The sequence below is a fragment of the Canis lupus genome, chromosome 1, assembly GCF_048164855.1.
Source record: "Canis lupus baileyi chromosome 1, mCanLup2.hap1, whole genome shotgun sequence".
Taxonomy (NCBI): Eukaryota; Metazoa; Chordata; class Mammalia; order Carnivora; family Canidae; genus Canis; species Canis lupus.
This window is the reverse complement of record NC_132838.1, coordinates 44069490-44089749: the sequence shown is the minus strand read 5'-3', so window position 1 is coordinate 44089749 and position 20260 is coordinate 44069490. Positions and strand designations below refer to the sequence as shown.

At 37.9% G+C, this 20260-nt stretch overlaps 1 protein-coding gene across 13 annotated transcripts in view; it reads left to right on the top strand.

Moving 5' to 3' along the window:
• Positions 1–20260, top strand: part of RGS17 (regulator of G protein signaling 17) — a 96223-nt gene that overhangs the window by 65242 nt on the left and 10721 nt on the right. For 8 of the 13 annotated variants that reach the window (XR_012031944.1, XM_072828397.1, XM_072828338.1 and 5 more), the window contains exons 3-5: positions 194–293; positions 14301–14390; positions 16480–16714. Coding sequence is in view for 12 of the 13 variants with exons in the window: in XM_072828397.1 (XP_072684498.1) it covers positions 194–293; positions 14301–14390; positions 16480–16714 (425 nt within the window). In the remaining variant the exon portion in view is untranslated. Of the gene's footprint in view, positions 1–189; positions 294–14300; positions 14391–16479; positions 16715–20260 lie in introns of all 13 variants that reach the window. The other 5 variants (XM_072828438.1, XM_072828389.1, XM_072828379.1 and 2 more) reach the window with 2 other exon arrangements.

Below are 20260 nucleotides of genomic sequence, written 5' to 3'. Positions count from 1 at the left end.
CTCCTGAAAGCAAAGTGCCTCAAGAAGGAAATGGAAAGTAGAGCCTTCAAAATTTATGTCTATTTCCAAATTGTCCCATGAGCTCTCTCCTAACATCAGAGGTTATGTTAAAATGTTTTTCAAAGAAATCTTTAGGTGCTAATCCATCCCTTTTTTGATTTCTTGTTTTCCTGGTTGTGTCCTATCAAGCAAGACAGATTTCCATGGTCAACCATGAAAAATCAGAACTCAAGAGACATCAGCTCTCATCTCTCCAGAATGGTCCTATTGACTTCTTATGCCGTGTGGTGGAGGTGAGGGGATGACTCCAGGGGGGTCTGGGGCTGGGATCTGCAGCCCTGGGCTCTCTGCTTCTAGTTTCCAAAGGAATGGCTCTGTCTAGCTATTTTACATATTAGACTTAGGTATAAGCTTTTTTTTTTTTTTTTTTAAAGATTATTTGAGAGAGAGGGTAGGGGAAGAGCAGAGGGAGAGGGAGAGACTGTCTTAAGCAGACTCCACATGGAGCCCAACACGGGGCTGGATCTCACGACCCTGAGATCACTACCTGAGCCAAACCCAAAAGTTGGACACTTAACCGACTGCACTACTCAGGCACGCCATGCTTTTGGCTGGAAGAAAAAATGGCCTTGTTAGAAAATGATGTCTGGAAAATGCTGTGTCTGATGTTCCAAATAAGGAAACTGAAGCTTGCCTACCTTCAAGAAGCTCATTAGTGACAGAAGTGAAACTAAAATGCAAGTCTCTTAATATCCAGTCCATTGTTCTGTCCACTTGAAGATGACACTTCCAAACTTTTCATTTCCAGGTTTGATATGAACCATTTCCAAAGCTTCTTAGTTTTCAGATTGAATTAACAGTCTCATACACCACTGTTAACAAGATTTGGCCCACTGCATTGGATATTCTTCATTCTCCTCAGGAGAAGTTGTCCCACCACAACTGAAATTAGCCCTGTGGAAAGCTAAAATTCATTCTCTCCCTTTTAGATACATGACTTCGCAGAATTCCTAGACCATGGGATAGATCTAAGTAAACATTAAACACTTCATAAACATGCTTTTGGCTGCCCCTCCCTCTATTCTTAACAAGTACCCCAGTTTCTGAATTCAAAACAGGGCAAAAATCATGTCCTATTTTATCCTCTGATGCTGTCACATTTTAGCTGTGTGCCATGAAAATAATACAATACATGCTTCAAAAGCCAAAGATTATTTTTCAAAAGAAAAAACAAAATACGCATCTGCTCCATGGTGAGGAAACCATCCCCTGGAAATAAATCTGCTAACACATGCAAGGTGAATCATTTCATCTGAGGCTCCAGTGATAAACACTGTACCTGTCCTACTCAGAGACCTGATTCATCTCACATGGGAGCGTAAGTTATGTGCCTTAGGCTGCCGAAGTACTCCATCATCATAAGTATCACTTACAAACAGTTCTACAGTTTTGAAACTCATCTCACCATGGCATAGGTGAATTTCCTCAAAAGTTTCTGTGACTTGCATAAACCTAAAACTCGCACAATCAAAAGCCATCTACTAAAACAAACCCTAGTTTCCCACACCATATCCACAAAATCAAAAAGTGGACATTAGGACCATGGACCTTCTTTACAATTTATTGAATTTATTGAATGCCTACTATTGCCTGATATAGTTGTACTTCATTGGCTTTCACTATATTTTCCCTGCCTCTACATAGACAGAGAATAAATTCTCAATAAGCCGTTGAATCCAGAGCGGTCACCCTCTAGAAAGCTTGGTATTCAAACTGTCTCTGCCAAGTCTGTGTTATGTATGACCAGAGTGCTATCTATTGGAAACTGCAAGAATTAGAATGCCTTGATCCTTTTCCATTGAAGGCATGCCATTGATACTCTTTTTGACTCTGTGTTTACTGTGAAGGTTTTTGAGTATCACGTGGCAGTGTTTAGATCATCAATGGAAAGATGTATGTGTATAAAACAGAATAATGTATGAAAATGTTATGCCCAGTCTCATTTAGAAAATAGAAAGAGTGAGCCAGAGAAGGGCTGGAAAAAGAAAATTAAATTAATTCAAGTCAGAAGGAGGCAAGGGGCAGCTTAGAAGGAAAGGTAGCTCACAGCCAGCTGGTTTGGTGAGGAACCATGAAAGTGTCCTGCTGGCTGCTGGGGATACCGAGGGTATGATTCCCCTGAGTGGAGAGTCAGAAAGAGAGTCTGGTATGAGGAACCTGGTAAGGAATCACAAAGCTATAAGAGGATATGGAGAAGAAGAAAAGGGGAAAGTCAGATGCCCTAAGCCTCACAGAATGTGGAAGAGGACTGCCAGCCCCCACCTTGCCCTGAGGGGATTGTGGGAGGAGCTGCCTGAGAGAGGCACTGCCAACAGAGAGCTGGGTGCCAGGTAGGGCCAGAGCAGGAACATGGGCTACAGAAGGCTGAGAACACAGAAGCATGTTTGACGTGGAATGGGAGTTCCAAAGAAATGAGGAGTATCCTCACAGTGGGAGAGAGAGGAGCCTCGCTCTAGCAAAGAAGCCCAGAGGCTGATACAAAATATACTGTAGGTATAGTGGTTGGAAGTACACTCTAGAACAGGGCCCTGCACAGGCATGTGAATTGGCCCAGGTGCCCCAGTTGACTTGAAGTCACTTCTGGGTCAGGATCACGAGCAGCTCTCTAATCTGCTGACTCACTGTATGTGGTAATGTGGTGAGGGCCACCTGGGTCTGGATGGGCCAGGATGTGGCAGATGTTTAAGATGACCTTGGCATTGGGCTGGTGCTGTTCATACCCATCGCCATGCCTCCCTCTGCCCTGAACAAAGCTGAACACATGAAGGGCCAGTTTGACTGCCCACCTCACCCTACTGGTTTTCATACTAGTGATTCTCCTGTTTAACATCTGTTTTTGTTTTTTGGGGTTAATACCTTTAAAATTTACTATGTGGATTTAATAGTTGAATTCATAAAAGTTCATAGTGGTCAATTGGTACTGAACATTTCTGTAAACATATACTAAAGTTACTTTAAAGTAAAATAAATTGACATAACATATTATTTGGCACATAGTAGATGTTTAATACTAAGGCGTTAAATGAATGACTGAATTTGGATTTTCTATTTGAGTCTGCTTTATAAAATATGAAAATTTGTGTCACAAAAAAACATTTTAAAAAATAACAAGCAGGGATCCCTGGGTGGCGCAGCGGTACCTGCCTTTGGCCCAGGGCGCGATCCTGGAGACCCGGGATCGAATCCAACGTCGGGCTCCCTACATGGAGCCTGCTTCTCCCTCTGCCTGTGTCTCTGCCTCTCTGTCTCTCTCTGTGTGACTATCATGAATAAATAAATAAAATCTTAAAAAAAAAAAATAACAAGCATATCTCTGAGGCCTTTGTATAATTATGTGGCAAGTGATGCTGATTAGGCAGCACCAGATTTCTTATGCATCATCTTCCTTCATTCTCCTTCGGACTCCTGCATGTGTGTATGTTAGCACTGATAGTAGTAGGATACTGGTAGCACTAGTTGTAATTAGTAGTAGAGAGGGGCAGGGGTTCTGGGAAAGAGCACTAAAATCTCTTTACTATTACTAGGATATAAAGTCAAAATAGAACAAAATAGAAGGTTGAAGAGATAGGTAGTTGACAAGCAATAAATACCTTTAGTGCCCTATTAAGGAGTCAGGACTTCATACTGTTTTGGATAGAAGTGACTGAAAAGTATTAAGCAAAGAAGGAGACAAAGTCCATTGTCTGTTTTAAGTATATCCTTCTGGAGGCAGTGGAAAGTATGTGAGAGGACAAGACAAAAAACAAGGGGAGTATCAGGAGATTTTCTAACAGCTTTTGTGAGAGACGTTGGGGTCCCAAATAAAAAGATGATAAAAGGAATGGAGAGGTGATCAATTCAAGAGACATTGGCTCTGCTACCAACAGTTTGCACTAGAGAAAGGGGAGGGGAGTATAACTCTACATTGCTTGCCCCTGTGGCTGGGCTGATGGCTGGGCTGGTGGCCCCATCACATGGGAGGACGCTGGAGTTGGAGGGTTGTATAGGGCAGGACAGGTGGTGAGCTGGACTTGCTCTGCTTAAGGCACCCAGGAGTTAGCTGTGGAATGATGATGTGAGCTAAGGATGGACACCTCAGGAAATTCCAACCTTGAAAGAGAAAGCAGTGGAAGTGCTGCATACATGGAATGCCGAGAAGGGACAATCTGAGGGTAACACAAAAGAAGGCAATGACTGATGGTGCCAGTACCTAGTACACCAGGGAGGCCTAGCATGATGAGAATCATAGAATGTCTTGTCACCTGCCCAGCTGGAAGCTTCTCAGTTGAGCTCTGTGAGAATCAAGCTTCTCTTCAAAGTGCACAAAGAGGGGGCACCTGAGTAGCACAGTGGGTTGGGCATCTGACTCTTGGTTTCAGCTCAGGTTGTGGTCTCAGGGTCATGAGATCAAGCCCCACATCAGGCTCCATGCTCAGTGCAGAGTCTGCTTGGGATTCCCTCTCCCTCTGCCCCTCCCATCAAAGTAAATAAATAAATCTTTTTTAAAAAAAGTGCACAAGGAGGTAGAATTTAGAGAGAGAACTGCTGACGGAGGAAACCATGAGTGCACCCCTCTTCAAAGGCTGTGAGGTACGCTGATCTCAGGTGGAGGTTCAATCTGAGGAAAGCAGGAACTCCCTTCTTGACTTAAAGCAAAATTATTCACTTTCTAAAACATTAAATTCAGCTCTTTCATATCCAGGTCAAATTCATTAACTCTCTGGATAATATTTAAGAACTTCCCCTCTAGCCTCCCCAAGTCAATAATAAAACCAAGCATATGACATTTTTGCTACCCCTACCCAATCTACAAAATGTTGTAGTAGTTACATCTGATTGAAATAAGTATTAATTCTTTATTCCCCCCCCTCATTAAAACTTTATTATTTCTTTTAGGCCTGGCTCAGTTTTTTCATGGTCTAGGCACAACAGACCAATATATTAAAATAAGCCTATTTTAGGACTTCACTTGGGAATTACCTGTTCCTTGTCAGATACAACAATAAAATCCACTTCTTCTATATATGAAGTTTAGTATATAAGTCTGCTTAATTGGGTTGTAGAAATATTGTAATTTCCAAGGCTATAAATTTTGTATCTTTGTATCAGATGTCAATATACTATGTATCAGTGTTCATCTGGGACTGTGGGTTCCTAAGTAGAAAGCAAATTTCTGCCCTTGCTAATTTTTCTATAAAGCAACATAGATTATTTAAAAATACAGGACCATTTTAATCAACTAATTCCATAAATAATAGAATAATGATTCCACGTGTTTTATTCTAAACAGATGTCATTTTGCCCCATTTAAAGACTATACAAATTTTAACACATCTTCCTCATCTGAAGCCTACTTACAAGAGGTAGCACAGGGAAGGGAAGAAACAGCAATGCTGGAACAAGGCCTGAATGTGTCCTTGTTCTATGACATACAACTGTGAAACGTTTGGCCAGTGACTTCATCTTTCTGAGCTTCAGTTTCCTCATCTGTAAGATGTAATTAATAACATACATAAGTCAGTGAGTGTAGGTTTCAGTATGGTCTAGGGGTCTCCTAAATAATCCTTTATTTATTTTTTTAAGATTTTACTTATTCGGGATCCCTGGTTTGGCGCCTGCCTTTGGCCCAGGGCGCGATCCTGGAGACCCGGGATTGAATCCCACGTCGGGCTCCCGGTGCATGGAGCCTGCTTCTCCATCTGCCTGTGTCTCTGCCTCTCTCTCTCTCTCTCTCTGTGACTATCATAAAAAAAAAAAAAAAAAGATTTTACTTATTCATTCATGAGAGAGAGAGAGAGAGAGAGAGAGAGAGGCAGGCAGAGACATAGGCAGAGGGAGAAGCAGATTCCTCACAGGAAGCCTGATGGGGGACTCAATCTCAGGACCCCGGGATCACACCCTGAGCCAAAGGCAGATGCTCAACTGCTAAGCCACCCAGGTGCTCCTGAGTCATTTTTACTGATAGGTATTACTTCTGCCCTGTCCCTATCCCCCCACAAGTCTCAAGCTGAGAAGAAATTACTAGATTTTGTAGGGTTTGACCACTGTGTGCTTAGCGTGTTCTAGTCACATGTTATCAGTGAAGGTAACAGAGCCTGTTCCTGCATTCTCTATCCCTGGCCCTTTCTCCCCAGCCGTTACATTCACCAGGACAGGTACAACTCAGCATTCCTAGAGCATGTGACACACAGCCATAGGATTCCCAGAGAGCTATATGTTCCTTGTATCCTGGGCCTGAATTTCCCCACAGATCAGGATTATTGCTTTCAGTCATCTTTGTTCTCAAGGAAGCTTCCTCCTTCATCCCATACATATTCACACACATAGTAACTAGAACAAAGCAGGCAAGGAATGCATGGAGGGATGGAGACGTGACTCTGCCAGCTGTCAGATGCTTTTCTGAGTATCAACCGCTAGAATTCTCTTTCACTCTGCTTTGGATGACAGGCACACAAGTTACCTAAAACCAGGCACTAAACTCCAACTTAACTGATGCATTTAAAGACTTAGACTACTACATGCCATTTTAAACACAGTGTCTACTAACCAAATAGAAGTCCATTTGGCCTTTTCACATCCAAGATATTTGCTTTCCCACAAAAGCATCAACTAACTTAATTATGGCTTACAGGAAAAATTACAGTGGGTTAAAAGATTAGAGCTTAAAATAGGATTTCAATCAACCTGAGAACTGAAATAGATTCTGATGATGGGCATGTATTATATAAAGTACATCTAAATATTCAGTCCTGTACTTCTTTAATTTTAAGGGGTGGGGGGAAGAAACCTTGTTCGTTAAAAAATAAAAAAAAATAAAATAAATAAAAAATAAAAAAAAATAAAAAATAATTTTAAAAAATAAAAAAATAAAAAAGAAACCTTGTTTGTGCCAAATAAAAAACTTCGGTTATTTAACTAAAAATAAGCTTTACATAATGGATCCAGATTTTAACTATGTAATAACTTGTCAGCAGTTGGCATCCTAAATAAAATTGATGTGTCAATGAACCTAAAATACATGATGTGGAGTTTGAAATAAAAATGCAATACTAATGGAAAAAGGGAATTTTTGAAACCCATCTTTTTAAACACAAGCATGTATAGAGGGATTATTAGCAAAGAGAGAAAGGATGAATAAAGAAATTTGTCTTCAGCTTCCATGCATCAAAAAAAGACATAATTACTTACATATAACCCAAACTGGAATGAAAATCGTTTGGAAATCTATTCTCACAATGGCTCTTTTCAAGAATTGCCAATAAAAATTTCTTGTCTGTTGCTAGATAGAAACCTTGCCAAATTAATTTATCTTAAGAACATGTGACTTAAGTTCCATACTACCCCAGCAAGAGACAATAGAGTTTCAATCAACTTACTGGAAAGAGTAACAATAGGGGCACCTGGGTGGCTCAATGGTTGAGCATCAGCCTTTGGCTTAAGTCCTGATCCCAGGGTCCTGGGAGCCCTGCATTGGGCTCCCCGCAGAGAGCCTGCTTCTCCCTCTGCCTATGTCTCTGCCTCCATCTCTGTGTCTCTCATGAATAAATAAAATCTTAAAAAAAAAAAAGGAAAGGGTAAAGGGTAAATATAATGTTAATAGGATTATGCCTGCCTTTTTTTTTTTTTTTTTTTTTAAGTATTCTGAATTAAATGACTCGGGGCTGGGGGCTATCCAGAACATTTTCTAAATACTAAAAGGAAAAAAAAAAAAAACAAAAAAAAAAACAAAAAACAAAACAAAACAAAAAAAATAAATAAATACTAAAAGGAAAAATTGGTGCAGTTATGTGCACCTCCTGAGATTAAACATATCCCCTTCGAGTTTGATTATTTTACTCACAGAAAAACTGAATGACTCTCCTCCAGTTCCTTAGAAAGATATAATTATCAAAACTCCACATGTAGAAGAATATTTTTCCAAATAAGGGTAATTACTCCCAGAAACTTTTTCAGTTTTTTTATTCAAATTTGATTAAAAATTATATTTATAAAGGCAACACAGCCATCTAGTGGACATATTTTTAACAGCAGATTATTTTATTTTGGAGAAGTTTATTAAATAAAAACTTAAGCCAAATAAAATACTTGTTTTATGACACGATTCTGTTTCACATATGATTATTATACGTGGTTACAAAAGGAAGAATATTTACGAGGCAGTGTTTTTACTTTTTTGGGACAAGTATTGTATAACATTTCCAGATACAAATTTCTAGCTACCATTTCCATCCCCACATACCCCATTCAAAACCAAGCTGTTTCATCAAAACGTATACATAAAACTGATGAGGCTGAAGTCAGAGGTTTCACTATGGCTGATTCATATATGTGAGAAATTGTGGATGGCATATGGTTACTGGCCCACCTTCTGGTGCCTTTTCCATTTTCTTTTCTAAGCAACACATTAATGCCATTTTCCTTTCTACATTTCCTTCTGCTGAAAGTTATTCTGCTGATGGGAGCAACTTGTACTCCGAGGAGGCTCTTTGCCGGAGCAACACCTGATCTGCAGTCATGACCAGCATCTCCTCTTCTCTTCCTCATCTAGGCTTCCCTGTCAAAACCCTCTGTAACAGCTCCTTCTTGGTCATCTCAAATTCCAGGGAGGAAATTGAGAAATTGCTTCTTGGCACTATCTACTGTATATTTAGCCCTCTGGGCTGTAACTCCTTTAGCCTGATAGCCGTGGGACAATGCCAAGAGAGGAGGCATTTGTACTCAGTCAACCAGTTTATCTTAAAGATTTTCCCCTTCCAGACATCTAAGAGCGATCAATCTGGGGCACCTGGGTGACTCAGTGGTTGAGCATCTGCCTTTGGCTCGGTCGTGATCCCAGGGTCCTGGGATCAAGTCCTGCATCGGCTTCCCCACAGGGAGCCTGCTTCTCCCTCTGCCTGTGTCTCTGCCTCTCTTTCTGTGTCTCTCATGAATAAATAAGAGCTTTATAAATAAATAAATAAATACATAAATAAATACATAAATAAATACATAAATAAATACATAAATAAATACATAAATAAATAAATAAAAGCAGTTAATCTCTGTAAATAACTAAAAAGGTAAAAATACTACAATTAATTCTTTTATATAAAGAGAAGTGGCATTGAATCATGAAGATGAACAGGAGACCAGAAATCAGAAGATGAGAGTTCAAGGCCAGCCCTGAAGTGTTGTAGTTGTGGGGATGGTGTAAATCAAACTCGGGGACTGCTTCCTCTGAAATAAAGTGGGAATGATGAATAACAACTTCCCTCCTTACCTTACAGGATTGTTGTGAGGAAGTAGTAGTAAGGTAATGTATAAGAAAGTGTTTACTTACAATAATGGCAGAGCGTAAGGCTTTTATTTCCTCACGGTGAAATTAAAAGGTCTTTAATAAACCTGGAATTGTCATTTTAATATGAGATTCATTTGCCCTTATATTTGATTAAGCATGTGCAATAATTTGCCTCTTTGTCTCAAGTTTTTGGTTTTTGCTTTACAACTGTGTGTATAGTGGATCTTAACATTATCCCCATTATGAGTGGAGGAAAATAAAGCATGGAAAGCTAAAGTCATTATAAAGGTATATTTTACATTTGGAGAGCACCTTGTTGTTTTCTTGGCCCATTACATAACACACCTCACTGCCTATTCTCATTTATTGCTCCCACCCTGAAACATCTGATCTGCCCATTTTGACCTACATTCATATCATGGCTTTTTACAACTCTTGAGCCTCTTACATGTGACATCCCCTCTCTGCTTGGAATTCCCTTTGTCCTGGTCTCCATCTTAAACACCTGTTCTTTGTTCAGCTCAGTTTAATCATTACCTCCTCTGCGAAGCCTCCTCAAGTCTTTCATGCAAATGCATAGACACTCCAACTACCTAAGAAACACTATATGCACACCACTATTTTAGCTCTCATTGAGTGCTGTGTGATTATTTACTTGTCAGAGCTTTTCAGTTTCAGAGGCTGTCATACTCATCTTGAATTCCATCCCAGGCTACATTGCATGAACCAGGTGTCTCATACATATTTATAAATTGTTGTTGACTCCTAAATAAAGCGGTAGTATTATTTTATCATGGTATTTTCACTGAGAAAAACAAAAATGAAAGATTTAAAGAATAACCTACCAGTTCTTTTTCAGAGCCTGAAGGATGTTGATTCCATTTTTGCACTGGAAAATTTGAGGTAGAAGCTATTAAATAAAAAAAGAAAAACTGATCTACTGTGAGAATTTTAAGATATTGAATAGTATCTGTCTTTACCAATGACAGTGAATCTTTCTCCAGCCTTGAAGTCATAGAATTAAGTTCAAGCATCATATGAATTCTTAAGTTGAGGTTTTGTATAAAAATATGTGGTTTTGTGATCGGCCTCTATCCTAGAGTTCCAATAGCTACTGTAAAGTTTTCATCTTATTGACAACTATTTCAAGGGCTCTCCCTAAGAATTAGTTGTTTTTCCTACAAAAGTAGACTGTTTTCTAAAATAGGCCCTACACACATTCATGATAATGAATCAGTAGGTAAGCTCTGCAACAAGCAGCAGGTAATGTTTACCCACCCCACTAGCCTGACTCCCCTGTAAACAAACCAACAATTCACCCCTAAACAAAGAAGGCAGATTTCCTTATTTTCTGAAATGTACCAAATGTATTTCTCCCTTCTCAAAGTTGCCACTCTAGAAGATTTCTAATGGAATTTTAAATGCTTATTTTAATATACTTAGCCTAGATTATTGGCACTGTCTTCTATAAAATACTTAAGCTTTGATCAAGACTCCTACAGTGAGCATTGTACATGCATTCTCTTTATAGCTTTAGTTGTTTAAAAAGCAGAATTGTTGGTTAAGAATGTTGTAAACAGGGACGGCTGGGTGGCTCAGCGGTTGAGTGTCTGCCTTTGGCTCAGGGCGTGATCCCAGATCTTGGGATCCAGTCCCACATCTGGCTCCCTGCATGGAGCCTGCTTCTCCCTCTGCCTGTGTCTCTGTCTCTCTCTCTGTGTCTCTCATGAATAAACAAATAAAATCTTTAAAAAAAAAATGTTGTAAACATTGTAAAAGTGAAAAAAAACCATATTTCCACCCGACCCCCTCATAACTGTTAAACTTGATTTACTTCTAAAGCTTTTCTCAAGCACATGAGTAGATCCATCATCTATCTATACTGATCTATCAGTGTGTATGTGTACTTATCTAGAGCAAATATTTCCTGTCATTTATTACCTTAAAAAAAAAGCTCCACTATATTACTTAGAGCAAAACCAAGTGAAACTGAGGACAGACATTTATCATTTCTAAGACATGGTTGGCAAACAGTCTAGTACCAACTCCTTTATCATTTTATCCATTTTTCTTCATCTTAAAGTGGCATTATCAGTGGTTCTTGATCATTGGAACTCTGAAACCAATTTTTTAAGAATAGTAGTAAAGGAAAGTTAATTAAAAGAATGCTTGACAATTGCTGAAAGTCAGTTTCTTTCTACAGGGCAGTGTTGTATCCGATATTAGATCAAGAAATGGAGCAGTGAACAGTTAGCAGTTATTGAATATCCATCATAAGCAGTTTTGGTACAAATGTGTGTCCATATTTTACCATCTGTAGAAATGAAAGATATAAACACAACCCAATATTTCATGATGATCACTCTAATATGGTGGCATTTGAGATGTTTGTAAATATCACAGAAACAGATCTAAGAGCCAGAATTCCTGTTCAGAAACTTGTGAATCATGCATGTGGATCCCAGATTTGTTACTCTACAGCAAAGACGCAATGGAGAACAAATTTTTTATTTTTATTTTTTTATTTTTATTTTTTTGAGAACAAATTTTTTAAATAAGATGTTGCATAAAGTGAAGTACAGCTGCATTTGCATGGCATACTCTGTGGGACACTGTGGAAATGTAACAGAAATACATTCTCAAGGAGGTTATTATTTAATCAGTGAAACCAGGCTCATTTTCTGGCCTTTTTATGGTATTTTACTATGTGCGTGCACATATGCACATACAAGCTCAGTAAAGCTTGGCAGGATAAGTATTAATTTCCTATTTCAATATGATCTTTCCAGAATTTACAAAAATGCTGCATATTTTATATACTTTGGCATCATGAATTTCTCCCAGGAAATTTCACAGGATATTGTTACTAGTGTATTCCTACCTCCTCCCACCCACTTTCCCATAGTTACTAGAAATACATCAACTTCCAGAGAAGCACTCCTACTCAGAGGTACTTTGAGAAGTTAATGGATCTTCTCACCTCCCTGACCTAAGCGTGTTGCCACATTGAGGGCTAAGTGTTCTAGATTACATCAAGTGCAGACACATTCAGTCTCCACATGCAGAGACATAAACAACTATGCTGCTCTCTCTCTCTGAATCCCACCTCACAGTTTTCCCCCTTCCCCACACTGAAGGCTCTGAGTATTGATTATAAGCCTGGACCTGCTGCTTGATTATAAGCTGCTTCTCTGCTGAACACTAGTCAGTTTGCTGGGTGTTTAAGTAACAATCAGCTTCCCAGAATCCTTTTAGCCACACCACCTTTGCAATTCCCATTGAGTTCTCTTTTATCCGGGTAGTCTACTTTTCCCAAGTAGATTTTCCTATCTAGTCTCTTTCAGTTGCAGATTGGCCCCTCTTCCTTTGATTCTTCCCTTTGCAACATTCTCTCTTTCCTTCCTCTTGCCTATGAGAATGAAAGAATGGATTAATATTTGAGTGCCTGAGTGGCTCAGTTAAGCGTCCAACTCTTGGTTTTGGCTCAGGTCATGATATCATGAGTTGTGAGATCAAGTCCTGCATTGAGCTCCACACTCAGCTTGGAATCTGCTTGAGGATTCTCTCCCTCTGCCCTTCCCCCCATTCACGTGCACATGCACACACTGTCTGAAATAAATCTTAAAAAAATTGAATTAATGAGACGATGTCTCCACTTCATTGCCGAACTTCTCAAATTAACAATGATTTGCTGGAATCCTCATCCCACTAGCCCCCTTCTTTCCACCACAACCATATTTAGTGCCCCTTTTATTCATTCACACAAGTAGTATATTGCCTCGACGCCTATCAGAGAGCATAATTTTTAACGTGTACTCAATAAAGAGTACAGAGTTGTGTGATAGAATGGGATTCAAATTACAACCGTACAACATATTTAGTGTCCAATGTTGGGCCAACCTACTAGACATCTCTGTGGCTCTGTTTGCTCATCTATAAAATGGGCACAATAAAAGGGACAGCGCCTGGCACATAATAGGCACTAGGAAATAATAGTTTCCATTTCCCCTCATTGAATAAATGAATGTCCAACAAGTGAAAGGCATGTTATCTGAACTTTTTGTCTCTGACCGGCTCCCATGAAGCTTCAGGGCTTTTAGAAAGAGGGATCAGTTTGCTAATTGCTATTCAGTAGCTCAAATTGAGTCATCCCAATACCGTTTCACAGTATTGCCCATAACCTCCCTCATTATGTCTCGTTTACATCTGGAACCTTGAGTGTTCCACCCTATAGTGCTGCTCAGCAGCAGTTTTCCTGAATCGGACAATTTGTGTTCTGGGTTACTAAAGCAGAACTAAAATCCTGCAGAATTTTAAAATTTACATTCTAGAGACACAGAGACCCCTCTGACCAATGCTCCTACCCATACCCTCACAGTGGCTGGCCTGCCCCTCTCAAGACATTAACAACTGACTAAACGGGAGGGAAGGACAATGACAAAGTCAAATATAAATCCAGTAGTTCGAACTTGAGTGGATGGAGGATTGATGGTATCCAGGACAGAACACCTAGGATGCAGAAAATGATGATGTGAATTGAGCAAATTTTGTTTTAGATTCTGAAACATTTTATCTTCTTAGCTATTAGTGGGGGAAAATAAATAGAAAACAGTGAATGGAACTAACCAAAAGTCAAAATGACATTACTCCAGAGAGTAACAATGATGTTGTATATCAAATATTAAAGCATATAATTGTGTATCTTGGGAGATCTTAAGTAATTCAAATTATGTAAGGATGAAGACAGAACGTATAACAGTACCCATTTTTGAGATTATTTACTTCATTATTTTGCTAAATAATTATTTTCATTTAATTAATATAGGCTTCCCCATTTAAAAATGGCATCACTCTTTGTGTACTTTATATATTCTCACATAGTTAAGAATAAAATTCTTCTATGAAATAGTTTCTGCCATTTTTTTTTCTTTTCTTTAAATATTGGTTTTCCCTAGACACAATAAAGTATTATACTACCTTGCAGCCTCACTGTTAGGAATGAAGAAAGAGGGGAAAATGCAGGAAGACCCACACATACCACAAAAATGGAGAGTATCCAAGTCCTAGAGGAATGGTAAGTGTGTTTTACCTTGTACTTGTGTCCTGTATTTGTACACCATTTACATCTACTCCATGCTCAAGTATCTCGTGTCCTGGTACCCCTCAAGATGGTCTTGTGAAATGAATGTATTCTCAGTCTGGGAGATCTTATTTTGTGATGGCAACTGCTTTTCATCAGTTTTTCTATTAACTGTGTTCAGCTATCAGCTAAAACACTGCCTGAATTTATCTTTCTCTTTTAAAAAGGAATTAATGTTAAAATGAATTAGCCCCCGATTGTCCTAATTCTTCTCTTTTCCATGAATATTTTTTCTGCATTTTGCTGTTTATCAGAGTCTAAAATACACACAAAAAGATACATAATTACCAAAGTTGGTCAGAAAGGGCACTCAGCTAGTCCCTCTTCCATTTTCCATCAGAACAGACTCTAATCAAGTATTTTCTCCAAAATGAAAATCAACTTCTCATTGTAATATCTATAGAACAAAATTAAAATACAAGTAGATTACTTGTATAATTATAGGTACTTTGTTTTTCTGCTTCCTATGAAAAAATCTTAATGTTGGTGCTTCATGGTAATTTTTCCATCTTAAAATTTTTTAAATGAATGAGGAAGTTCAGATATTTTGGAATAGTAACATCTATTTAAAATGCTTAGTCAAAAAATAAAAAATAAAATACAAATATTTCTTTCACCAAGTGTATTTCAGGTTGGAAAATTATTTCTTTTCCTTTTTTAAAATGTTTTTATTTAAATTCCATTTAACATACAGCATAGCATTAATTTTAGGTGTACAATACAGTGATTCGACACTTTCATATATCACCCAGTGCTCACCACAAAAAGTGTACTCCTTAACCCCCATCACCTAGTCCCATTTCCCCACCCACCTCCCTTCTGGTGATCATTAGTTTGTTCTCTAGAGATAAGAGTCTTGTTTCTTGGTTTGCCTCTCTTTCTCCTTTGTTAATTTTTATTGCTTATTAAATTCCATATAGAAGTGAAATCATATGGTGTTTCTCTGACTTATTTCACTTAGCATAATACCCTCTAATTCCATCCAATGTCATTGCTGAGTAATACTCCATTTGTGTTTGTGTGTGTGTGATTTATATATATAAATCATATTTTCCTTATTCATTCATTACTTTTTTCCCATAATTTGGCTATTGTAGATATGCCATTAATATTGGGGTGCATGTATCCCTTTGAATTAGTATTTTTGTATTATTTGGATAAACACCTACTTGTGTAATTGCTGGATCACAGGGTAGTTCTACTTTTAACTTTGAGGAGGTTGGAAAATTCTTAAATAAACCAATGGACAGGAAAGGAAGATCAGGACCAATTTACTGTGAGAATCTCCAAGCTTCTCTTTTCCGTGTCTTTGATGTATAAGCAAAGGGAGTAATAACTGGTGCTTTCTGCATGAACATAGTCACTGAAAATTTGAATATAAAGATCTAGAAAGTCCTCAGTGTCATTATAAAGGCCCTGCGATTTTTAAATCTCATACGCCATTCATGTGTAATACTTCATTCATAATATTCAAATATAGTAATGCTAGAGCCTAGGAAAATATGTAACAAGTACACACAATGTATTTATATTTCAGATCTAGTGACAAATGAAAAAGTAGCTATCAGAGAAGACAAGGGAATGTGTACCTTATAGCTTTAACAGTAAAATCTACATCAAAAAATAGAAATAAATGCATAAATATACATCAGATGCAAACAAAAAAATGCAGTTTGCCTTTCAAATTAATGCATAGGCTGTCTTTGTCAATTTGCAATACATTAAGGTCTGAACATTTCCAGGCTTCGTTACAAATTTGAGATAACCATGTGCATAGTGTACATAGCCCCTTGCTATTTGAATGCTTTGCTCTGTAACACACATTTGGGCCAAAATGAATTTTTCTTATTACCCAGAAATAACTAAGCCTCGTCCTGACACTTGCCAGATCTGGCCAAAGTAATGGGCAGTGGCCACTAGATGGCAGCAAGTAAATAGCCGTTTCTATCTTTTCTCCCCTACCTGGACTAAGAATTTTTAGGTCCAAGTTGCCTTTGATTATGGCCCAATTCTGTCTTTGCAGTCAAAATCCTACTTCAGATGAAGTCTTGTCCTGGTCTCAAAATTTTGACAAGATGATGAAGGCCCCAGCAGGAAGAAACCTTTTCAGAGAGTTTCTCCGAACAGAATACAGTGAAGAGAACCTACTTTTCTGGCTTGCTTGTGAAGACTTAAAGAAAGAGCAGAACAAAAAAGTCATTGAAGAAAAGGCCAGAATGATCTATGAAGATTACATTTCTATACTATCACCAAAAGAGGTAAAAATCTGGAAAATATTAATGTGGGCTTCCTAAGACCAAGGGTGAATCCAAAGGGACTTCTGTCTACATTGGGTAATGCATGGGGCTCTGTGGAGAGGCTAGAAGCCTTCCCTAGATAGATAAGTGAGATTTTATTTCGAGAATCTACCTGAACATAGGTTTGAAGGCTAGGTTTCTGCATGCTTTGATCATTTATCTCTTGCTGAATTGTGTGGTAGGCTATTTGCTTTTCAGAACATTACAAAGCCTGTTAAGTATAATTTGGTGAATACAGTGACTCACCCTAAAGTGGACAAGAAGAATTCCTGTGGGGCAGTGTTTCTCAAAGTGTGGTCCCAGATCGCCTGTGTGAGAATCACCTGGAGTGTTTGTTTAACAAGCACATCCTTGAGGCCTACCTAGGACTTCCGAATCTGAATTTTTGGAAATAGAGCCCAGGAATCTGGACTTTTAACAAGCTTTCCAGGTGTATTACTAGTTTGAAAACCTCTGTAACAGGAGGTTTAAAAAAAAAAAATGCTTCCCATGTTTGTTGATGCTTATGATATTTTTTATAGAACTGAAGAATGGGCCTTTATGAGCCATTACTATTTTAGGGGAAAGATGGATAATAACAATTTTATTTATTCATTCATTCATTTATTCATTCCAATTATCCTGTTATTCAAAGTGTGCTCTATTTTTGCCATTGCCGAAATGTACCTAATAAATAAGGAACATTTCAAGCAACCAAATTAACACTTTTCCATTAACTTAAAAAATTTTTTTTGATCCTGAGAAATGCTCCAGCTGCCAGAGTTAAAAGCAATTGATGAGGGAGGAATTAGTTGTGTAGCCAGGCCTCTGGAGTGCTGAATGACAGAGCTCCAGACATGCTTTAAAGCATTGGAATTTAGAGGTTCTTGAATCCTTCCGTTCTCCATACCACCCTCTTTTTATCTTTTCTGTTTCTGCACATTTAACATCCTGACCTGCTACCTTCTGCTCCACACTCCTCTTCTGTGTGTGCAGACATTTATAGTTCTCTAGAAATAGGCTGTGCTCACTGGTGCCTCATTCAATCAGGGATGTGGCCCCAATAACTGCCTTATACTCCTCACTTTGCAATCTGTAAAATGAATCCATGTCTACTTTAGCAATCTCTATGTTTGGAAGGCTATATAAACTATTTCACTTCTAATGAGGTATATCTAATTAAGCTTTAAAAATTTTGTTAAGTAATAATTACTATTGGCATTCCAGACTACTCCAGTAGTACTGTCTCTACAAAATGAAAAACCTGGAATTGGATACACAAAGATTGTTTTATTTTTTATTCCCCTCATTAATATAGAAAAAGTATTCATAGCCTCAATGCATTTATTACTGACGCCACTTTGTGGTTCTAACATCAGAAATACATTCTTCAGGTTTGTAGACTATCTGGAACCTGAGCATCTAACCAATTCTACCTGGATTTTATTAGCATATAAATTTCAGTAGTCACCCTTCAAATTTTGTTTTCTGACACTGGAGAAAATACATGTCACATGAAGACAGCCCTGCCTATATAGTACTAAGAACACTGAACCAATCATTCAAGTGCATGGGATACTGGTTCTGGCTCTGCTTCAACCTGATTGTGTGGCCTGGGATAAATTAGTTCACTTCTCTAATTTGTTAGTCAATTTGTTTACAAAAATAAAGATAAAAAGGGAAACAAAGAATAGTAAACCAATCCAGAATGATAGTGGTAAGGCTCCTGTGCTACTTAGTGCATTCTCTCCACCAAGTGACATGGCTAATCAGTCATGGTTCTCACTGCTATTCCCAGAATTAACCTGAGAATTTCTTTCAACACAATATTCAAAGCAGCCTCTACGAACTAATTGGAGTTGGGACCCATTTCCCGTTTGGGGCCAATCTGGCCTTTCTACCTCTGAAACTCTATTGTTCCTACTTATTCAGAATATTTTTAAACATGAATATTTGAATCATTTATAAAAATAATGTCTAATTAACTAAAAATTGTCATGGATTCCATCTTTTTTTTTTTTTATGGATTCCATTCTTAACTAGAACCTCATCTTTCTTCCCTAGACTCTTGTTTTATCTTAATTTGACTGAGTTATCATGCTCCTCTTGGCTAAACACAGAGAAAGCCTACATTCTTGAAATTATTTATATAGAGAGAACTTATTTTCTTCATGAAGCAAGTGTGCTTGAAATTACATTTCATTATTTGAAGAGCATGTTTTAGGCATTTTTAATAATTTGAGCATTACGTTATAAAATAGATGTTTGTAATCAGGAGACAATATAACTTCCATTTCTTGGTATAGCGTACATTTCAAGAGGGAAGGGGCCAAATTTGGAATTAAAAAAACAACTAGAAACAAAGAATAGCATTTTTTCAAAAGTAAATTTTATATGTGATGTTCTCAAAGAGAAAATGGGGGTAGTAAAGAGGAATTTAAGATTAATAGTAATCTTGTTGCAAATAGCAGATACTGATGGCAGCTTATATTTGTTAAATATTGAAAGGATAAACCCAGCAAAATAAACAACTTTTTACTAATAAAAAGTCCATTTGGGGTTACTGGCTCAGTTGGTAGAGCATGCAATGCTTGAACTAAGTTTGAGCCCCATGTTGGGTTGTAAAGATTATTTTAAAAATAAAGTCTCAAAAAAAACTATTAAAAGCCATTACCTACTATAAACAGGATTGATCTATTGAATGAATAAATAATTATGAATCTTGCAACAAATGTAAGACATAAGTGAAGAAAACTGTGTTCAGTTTCCTGCAAATCTCTTTAGTGATGGCATTGTCCTTATCACTGTACTTCCTTATCATTGTTCATTGCTGGCATTGTCCTAATCCAGCCTACTACGACTTACCATCCTTATGACACTAAGCAACTCACTTTAGTGCTCTCTAGCCTCAGCCTCATTTTGTAGAATGGCATAGAAAAAGTTCAAAAACTCATTAAGTCTCTCACTTTCAGGCTCTTTCCCATGGTGATTTGATTAGTAGTAGGAGTCGTTTGCTTCTTCTGATTTCATTCTGAATTTTCAAGTTGCTATCTGGGAGGAAAAAAAAAAACAGTAAACCTATCTAAATTCCAAAATTATCTAAAAATAATGTGTATGTGATAGACATGCAGATTCTGTGTGTGCAAGTATGTGCCTCTCCAAGCAAAATTATGTGAATTTAGCGGTTTCAATGATTTAAATTAGTTTTTCTAAACAAGACTCATTTGACTGTATTCTCCTGGATTCATTTCTTTATGCATGCATATGATCATTCAAAAAATATTTGACTGTTTCCTATGAGCCAGATACTGGCTTAGATGCTGGGAATATGTTGATGAACAAGAAAAACACTGGCCAATCTTTTACAGAGCTTACATTCTGGGAAGACAGAAATCATGTCATAAGCAAGTAACTAAAAATTGTGATAAACATGAAAGGGGGTGGAGGTCAAGGGTGTTTACAATAGGGGTCGTTAGGTAGGGTCACTCTGAGAAGGCAAAATTCAAGTTGATAGAAAGTTTTGAAGAC